This window comes from Lolium rigidum, chromosome 7 (assembly GCF_022539505.1).
Source record: "Lolium rigidum isolate FL_2022 chromosome 7, APGP_CSIRO_Lrig_0.1, whole genome shotgun sequence".
Taxonomy (NCBI): domain Eukaryota; kingdom Viridiplantae; phylum Streptophyta; class Magnoliopsida; order Poales; family Poaceae; genus Lolium; species Lolium rigidum.
Window position 1 is genome coordinate 243,741,884 of NC_061514.1, and position 8,481 is coordinate 243,750,364.

Here is an 8,481-nt window from a genome sequence, read left to right on the forward strand (position 1 = left end):
ATCATCACCCGGATTCTTGTTCTATGCCTAGTCTAGTACTACGTCAGATCAAAAGTAATGGCGACACCTGGGAGACGATGTTTCTAAACAAAGTAATGACAACTGCAATTGAAAAGGCAAATGTGCGCACAAACTGCAATTCTGCATTATCCTAATAGCATTATTAAAAGTTTATTAATTTAACATGTGCTACACTTGTTTGTATATAACTAAGATTAGGGCCAACAAATATACCATTCATATCTGACAGATAATACATCAACATTACACATAGGTTGTGCCAGAAACCAATGTTTTGTATTTCACTAAGAGGACCAGGAAAAAATATAATGCCGGCATTCATCTCCGTCCCGGAGCTCTTTGCATGTCGTAGACGCCCCAGGAACTGTGTGTTGGAGCAGCTCCATACTGGGAACCAGAATCAGCAGCGTTTGCCTGGAACAAATATGTGCTTTCAGAAGCAGCTTGATATAACGATACAAAAGAGTATGTGAACATGGCTTCTTCAAAAATAAAACAGAAGACATACTTGATTCATGTTGTATCCAGCATTGTAAGGATTTACAGGGTAATTGGCAGTAGGATTTCCATAGCTTCCAACATAACCTGCAGGATGAGTGCGCCATGAAGTATAATCCACATTTGACGTACACACAAATTGACCTATATGGTTAGCCTCATTTATTCAGCCCCTAACTGAATAGCCCAAAATTTTACAACTATGGATAGCACAGGACGGTAGTTTATCAAGTATTTTGGCCACAGAAAGAAATTTATTTAGTGTGTCCAATTTAAATCATCTTAATACAGAGCTAGTTCTATTGTTAATAATACCCCGCCCCCTAGCGGTACAGATGAGAACTACTATCTGGAGCCAAAGCAATGTAATGGGAAAACAAACCTTGATTTCCTGCAGACACAGCAGCTCGTGACCTCTTCTCGGCATTAGCAACCTCGGCACGTAGTTTCTCCACTTCAGAAGCAACTGAAACCAATTTCTTCTGCATCTCTTGTCCCTGCTCATAACTCTCTGCATATCCTTTCTTCTCAAGCTCGATACCAGATCTGCAAGTCAATTCATAAGTATGTAAGTTTGCAAAATACAACAAAGGTTTTCTTGTAACTTCACCTTTCTCTCGGTTACTTCAGAGTCATTTAAGATGCAACTGAGTTCATCTAATATATTACTACCTCCGATTCATATTACTTGACACTAATATAGATGTATCTAGACACATCTTAATTGTAGATACATCCATTTTAGTGGCAAGTAATCTGGATCGGAGGTTTCAGTTTGAACTGAATAAACCCATTTTATCCATCTAACCCCCATAAAAACAAAGCTGGTTATTCGTCAACCTGGACTTCTGATAACATAGCACTTCGCCGCCGGGTGGTTTTGGAGGCAGTTTTTGCCAGTGGACATAATGTGACTGACAGGTCGGCTTGAAACATCCAAGTAGAGGTAATTCAGGGACCACGTAGGTCGTGGGCGGAGCCTCCCAGCTGCCATAGACGTGTGTGCTCAATAGGGTGGGGGTAGAGAAATTTGGCTAGTGCGGCCTTTTTCTAGCAGAGATGCCAACTCATATCCACCATGGCAAAACCACCTTTGAAACTACTAAAGTGGGTTAGTGGTCCAGTATTTAAAGTTCGGGGTTAGCCCAGGGGGTTAATTTGACTTCCACAAGTTTGGGGGTGGATCCAACTTCATTCAAATTGCAGGTATACTTTCATCACACCATATAAAGAGGTTATACCACTACAGGACCAAGAGAATGTTTCCTTGTTAGTGCTGAGACGGTGGAGGAAAACTTTGCTAAGTTATGAATACCTTGTTTCAAAAATCTATAATATCCATAAAGTTCATCCCCACTAAGATGCATTTAATGTTTGCAAGCTCATTCCTGGTGCAGCCACGTCATCCTAATTATCCTGAACATTGGATTGCAAATCAGCGATGTAGATTAGTTAATGGCTTCCAGCGGTGTACAACAAACCAACACTCGCGCAAGAAGTCATAGTCATATGTTGACAATGAGGCCCCACGCCCGTACTGCTCCAGCATCGTAATTTCTCTCTATCCCCTGATTCTTGGACTCCTGTATTTATTGTCGATGAACATGGATGTTAATTCCCAGCGGTGCCCATGCAGCTTCCCAGCAGCGCTTCAAGTAGCAGCAGTGCATCCTCGACCCATCGTCTCTCCCGTCAAGGCTCAGCTGTGGCTTAGGTTTCAGTTTTCCGTGCTGCAATACAGAGAGCTCTTGCTACCATGACAACGGTGACTTTGGGGCATGGCCGGGCCGCTGGCGGGCATCAGCAGAGAATAAAATGGCGTCTATGCGTATGAAAGGGTATTTCGTTCCTATTTTGGGACAGAGAAAGCACCAGCTTCGTTGCAGCATGGTGGCGCCTTAACGACAAGTCAACCGAGCCACAACTCTTGGAGCTGATCGGCTTCTACCATTATTGTAAATTCTGGATCATTCCACGTGTTTTTTACGGAAAATCAGTGTGATTTAAATTACCTATCATCGACTCCCATCTCATGTTGGTACTATGCATGTTCGACGACACGACGCCAGAACAATCACCATGACCGTTGTCACCACCTATTTGGCAAATCCACATCACTCGATGGGTACACCTTCCTAGTTTATTAGGTATCCTCACTCCGGTATCTCTGCCCGATCGATATTAGCATGGAATTTTGCTCTGCCCGTTCGATTTTTTTCATATACCGGATTACAGGTGCTTAGAATTAATTCGAGGAAGTGATCAAACTTTCGTCTGCACCTAATTGCTATTGGATTGATGCCTATCTGGAAAAGAACACTGATTATTTTTTTACAGCAACTACGAGCTACAGGGATACGCTGTTGTTCCTGTTCATGCAAAGTCCAAACTGCACAGTGGGTGATGGTAAGAATTTCTGGAACAAGCCCTAAGCCAGTCCTCTCACACTGATCTGACCAGCTCTATTTTCTCAATCAGGTTTGATATATGTTCGGATAACTAGATTTCTGTAAAATTGTGCTGTTATTCATGTGTTGTTTGGAGGCAGGCCATCACTGCTGATCCAACCAAATTAAATTATAATAGCATTACTTATTTCCTTTTCCAGATAGGCATCACTTACAAGTACGGTTAACTGAATGTACTGCAGCAGATATCATCTCTATATATTTGCAATAGACCATCTCCTACTACGGTGCTAGCCCAAGCTAGCTTATATGGCTACAATCCTTCACGTCTTCTATTTACAATCTATATATGGTGGATCGTGATGCCTGATTTTTGTCCAATAAATACCTGATGCATTTACCGGCAATTTAAACATGATACTATATATTGAGTTTTCATAAATTAATTTCAGGTATACCTTTGCAGGATGTGCTTTTACAATCCAAGCAGATATTAGGCAAGAAGTGGTATTTTGTGGTAGCTGAGGTTTCACTTAGTTTTCCCAGTGCAATATTTAACATGGATTTATCTTATTTATGTTTTCCATTATCATCATCATCAAGCCTTTAGCCAAAGCAAGTTGGGGTAGGCAAGATATGAAACCAAACGGAAACATAAGGAAACCCAAAACAAGGAGAGATAAAAAAAAAGTAAACTAAGATTCCGGCACATGGATTTCAATGAATGAAATATTTACTAGCTCCTTTTCTTTATTCTCAACATTTCCTCTTCTTTATTCTCTAACCTATTCAATATAGTGTAACGGTGTATAATTAAAATTGACACTCTTAAATAATAAAGATATACTGTTGATAATCAAAAGTCCACATGTTTGATATACACTCTATCCATAGTTTCAGAAAACCTACTATACTATCGTTCGATATAGTACCCCTTTGCATTTTTCAAAGCCAATTTTGGCATTCTATTTTGTTACTTATACCATATTTCTCAATGACAGCTAAGAATCCCCCGCTTCAAACAGAAAGAGTACATGCAAGATTAATAGGGCCGACCTTAAATGCTGTGTTTCATGCCTGAGTTCTTGCATCTCAGCTTTCACTGCAGCCACCTGCTGCAACTCCACTGCTGAACGAGCCAAATCTTGTGTGTATCCCTGGATCTGGCCCATGAGTTCCTGCCTTGCTGCATCCAGCTGTTGAATGTCCATACGAACATGCGCAACCTCCGCTCTCATCTCCTCTACTGCTCGGAGCTCTGTTTCCATTTTCATTAACCTCTCATAGGCCTATAACACGAAGAACGGCAAGTTAATTTTATACGACAAAAATAACCTAATAAACTCATTCAGGCATATTACAATAAAGAGAAGCGAATTTAATACTCCCTCCAATTCATATTAATTGACTCAATTTTATCTAGACATAGATGTATCCAGTCAACAAACACGTCTAGATACGACAAACTTGAGTCAATTAATTTGGATCACAGGGAGTAATAATGTCCAAAGTTGGGCTATATTTAAAAACACTGGCATATAATGGGGTATCTTGAGAACAAAGAATAAAAAAATAGTACTGCAGGTTACACAGTTTCAAACCAGTAACTGATGCAGAAGTATAATATGCCATGCAAAATGTACAAATTGTAAGCAAGTAAAAAACCTGGGTTAGTTTTGTAAGTGAGCTATATGTAATGGATAGAGCAGTTTGAAATTCAACAGTGGGATTGAGAAAACATTAGAAACGAGTGAACGTAAAATTTCAAATAAGAAGTATCCATGTAGTATAATGCTTCAAGCTAAAAGGTTACACAACAAATATTACAAAGTTCAAGTTGAATAAGCAAAATCTCGTGCTCATAAATCTCTTACTTATGGACAAAGAGTTCGTGCACAGGAGGCTTTCGGATCTCTATGGAGGCAGAGGCAGCAGTTACGTTGCATCCAAATATCACGTTATCACTTAGATATGTGGTACAGCAAGACTGGAATTCAACATTTCTGCTATTGGCACACTAACCCACAAACTGCGAGGGAAGTAGCTCAAGTATTAAAATAAATTCAACCAATCAGGCAATAGAACCTAGTGACATATTTGAAGAAGAATGACCAAGACACCAGGCAGTCTGTTGAATGATTCCACCCAACAGGAATCGAACCCTGTGGGGCAGGTTGGTGCGCACGCACCCCCACCAACTGAGAAATGCTTAGATAACGGCCCAAATAAATATACTCCCTCTGTCCATAAAAGAATGTCTTAGATTTAGCTAAAGATGGATGTATGTAGACACTGTTTAGTGTATAGATACGTCTAAATTTAGACAAATCTAAGACATCCTTTTATGGACAGAGGAAGTAGAAGAGCGTAATCTATTGTAGGCCTGTATATTACATTTGCATGGGCGAAGTGACACTCTTGCCGTTTGTAGACAAAAATATGTGCTAACGTGGCACCTAATGGATGTGGGGTACGGGGGGTGTGGCCGTTACAGCCTAAAAAGACCTGGCATATGTAGCTAGCTACCCGTGTTCTCACAGTTCCCATTATCTCTCATCCCCATCCTCCCATCCAAATCCTCAACCATTATTTTTCTCCATCCCTGCCTTGACTCCATTGTTCATGTACTTGTGAGAAGGACCCCAGCGCTGAAAGCTCCCACACATTGTTGGGTCTGGGGAAGGTATTTCTAGGCAGCCTTTCCCTTGCTTTTTATTATGCAAGGAGGCTGATTCAAACCCGGGAACCCTAGGACACAAGAAAAGCTTGTCCCATCTACAAAACTGGCCAGGCCAACTTTACATCCCACACGAGAGAAATACAAACCTAGGATTCTACATCAATGGTTTCTCGCATACCTCCTGCTATCATTACAGATAACACTGGTGCCCCCAAGATCCGAGCATCGGTAACAGAAAGGAGGATGGGAAGAATGTGAGGTGGATAAAGGAGGAGACTAACCCTAGACTACCAAGAGAAAGAAAATGAGGACCGAAAGTGACTTCCCTCGCTTCTGTCCAATCCTATAAGAAAAATGAAGCGGGCTTCTTCATAATCAATGCTGTTATCTTTTCTCTTATCTGCAGCAGACACTGATGCAGGAAGCCAAATTTGTATAATACTGGCTCCCGCGCATGTTTGTGTCATTCCCACACGACAGGCATTCTAAAGAACAAACAGGTGCCAGCTTTCAAACTTGTTGAAGCTTGTCCAATACACCTATATTTCCCCTATGTAAAATTAACACATGGCAGAGAACTATAGTAGAAAAGAAAATAAGCGATGTTAAGTTAAAAGATTTGTATGGCAGTTACAAATAGACCTTGTATGCATCATAAATTATTGGTTTAGAAAGTCGAACATATCCCAGAATCTACAACTCCTGGATGAATTTAGGACTGTATGGGTTAAATGTTGCAGTTTGCTTTAAGAAGGGATGAGTATATTTGCACCGAATTTGCAATACACAGAGAGTAGATTCATTCAGCGCACTGGAGGGCACCTCACGAATACGGAGATCTCCCTCTTGCTGGGCAGCGCCGACGGCGCGAGCAGTGTGGCCAAGGTCGTGCCGCACGGCGGAGACCTCCTGCACTAGCGCGACGTGCGTGGCAGCGAGGCGCTGGTTCTGCTCGAGCAGAACGTGCGCCTCCTCGATCTCCACGCCGATGCGCTCCTCCAGCGCGGCGGCCATGTGCGAGGCGGGGGGCAGGGGGGCGCCACCGTGGCCCTCGAAGTGGTGGCGCGGGAGCGGAGGATGCTCGCGGAAGTTGTCGGGGTGGCCAGGGGGCAGGCGGCGCGGGTCTCGGAAGTCATCGAGGTGGTGCGGGGGCAGGCGCGGCGGCTCCCGGAATTCGTCGAGGTGGTGAGGCGGGAGGTGGGCGTGGGGGTGATGAAGCGGAGGAGGGTGCGGGTGGTTCCCGCCGCCGCCGCCGCCTCGGGAGAAGGAGGAGGGCAGCGGGTTACGGTGACGACCGTCCATCCGGAGTCGCCGGAACCCTAACGACTGGGTGGTACAAGGGACTCCGACGAACAGATACTTTGCACCTAACAACGAGTAAATTATATTCCAACTACGCCCGCATATTTAGAGCTACAGTACTACCTTAATAGTGATAAGGGAGTCACTATTTCTCAGTCGATATTCTCAGTCTGATGTTAACAAATTTTAGTTGTAACTCATGACTAGCACGAATCACAAAGCAAATCAAATGGTGTAAAACTTGACTGAGCACGAACCTAGGTCTCAGCTAGCTAGCTAATATTTACTACTCCGTATTATATTGAGGTTGAGGATGATGTCACTTTGACATCAGAAGATCCCAACCGTCAAATCATCTCCTCAACGTTTAACGCCAAACATCTAGCTCATCTGAATCGTCCGGCGTCTATCAAAACACAATCCCCGCTTTCCTTCTTTCCATGTCTATCAGGACTTTTTTTTATAGAAAACGCAAAGGACCTTTACGTCTCATTTCATTGAAAAGATAGGGTTTTTACAAGCCTCCTAGGAGGTGGGTTACAGAAAGTCTAAACCGGAAAACTAGTGGACATCCCATGTCGTCGGCGGGGCATCACGCAGGCCTATGGCACCAGCTTGAGCCCATAGGGACGCTTCATCTTTGATCTTGATCATCAGGTTGGTGATAGAGGGGCGAGTGCCCTCAAACACGCAGTCGTTTCTGTGCTTCCAGAGTATCCAAGGGAGCAGTAGTGCCATCAACCCGAGACCCTTGCGCAGTGGCTTGGGCGTTGCCTGCTTCGCGTGAGCCAGGTGAAAATGGAATCGTCGGAGTCCTGCGGTATGCGACAGGAGGCGCAGCTAGGCCAATGTGTCATGCCAAATTTGCTTTACGAATGGGCATTCGATGAGCAGGTGGTGCATGGTTTCGGCGCTTGATCGCATAGCATACGGTGAGGGTGGTGCTGCAGACCTCTCCTGGTGAGTCTGTCAGATGTCCAACAACGATTTTGGAAGGCAAGCCAATGGAAGAATTTGACGTGAGGGGACGCCCAGTTCTTCCAAATGTGCTTTCAAGCCGGACAGGCAGGAAAGTGGCGAGGTAGGCGGAGCGAGCAGAGTAGCTGCCGCTCGAGGTCCATTTCCACATCAGCTTGTCCGGTTCAGTGGTGAGCTGAGTGCCTTCAATCCTATGCCAGAGCATGAGGTACTGCCCAATTTCGCGTAGGCCAAGGACGTCGTGGATGTCGCGAGCCCAGTTGTGCCCGAGCAGGCCATCGGCCACGGATATGTCCCTTCTTCTTCTCTTAGGTATCTACAGTGGACAGAAACAAGGCTCCCATGGTGTCACACAGAAAGATAACATACCAATTAGTGTCAGCTGAATCCATGCTTCCTTTTGTGGAGGTTGCTGCCGGCAAGTAGCATAAATCCTCTTTGTTTCCTCCTTTCTATCGATGTTATTTTCTATTCTGCTTCACTCGAGCATGTCTCCAGTCCTCCGTATCTTATCCCTTCTTTCCACCAAGCTGCAACAATGTAACCATTTTCACTGATCTGTGTTCTATATTGCAAGCTATTGTATATCGATCA

General features: G+C 43.9%; 1 protein-coding gene across 1 annotated transcript; it reads right to left on the reverse strand.

The window, feature by feature from the left end:
- Positions 1-146: 146 nt before the first annotated feature.
- LOC124674768 (protein FLX-like 1) lies at positions 147-6,944 on the reverse strand. Its single transcript, XM_047210824.1, has 5 exons — positions 6,430-6,944; positions 3,984-4,216; positions 902-1,065; positions 530-606; positions 147-435 (listed from the first exon to the last, which is right to left on the reverse strand). Exons 1-5 carry the CDS (start codon positions 6,907-6,909, stop codon positions 340-342), a joined length of 1,050 nt encoding a protein of 349 aa, XP_047066780.1. The 5' UTR covers positions 6,910-6,944; the 3' UTR covers positions 147-339.
- Between the last annotated feature and the right edge of the window lie 1,537 nt (positions 6,945-8,481).

Excerpts from the sequence above, each read along its gene's own strand:
- LOC124674768 (XM_047210824.1), bottom strand. The coding sequence starts at position 6,909 with ATGGACGGTCGTCACCGTAACCCGCTGCCCTCCTCCTTCTCCCGAGGC. Across the intron at positions 4,217-6,429 it reads GAGATCTCCGTATTCGTGAG|GCCTATGAGAGGTTAATGAA; the intron begins GTGCCCTCCAGT and ends TTCGTGTTATAG. Across the intron at positions 436-529 it reads CTGGATACAACATGAATCAA|GCAAACGCTGCTGATTCTGG; the intron begins GTATGTCTTCTG and ends TATTTGTTCCAG.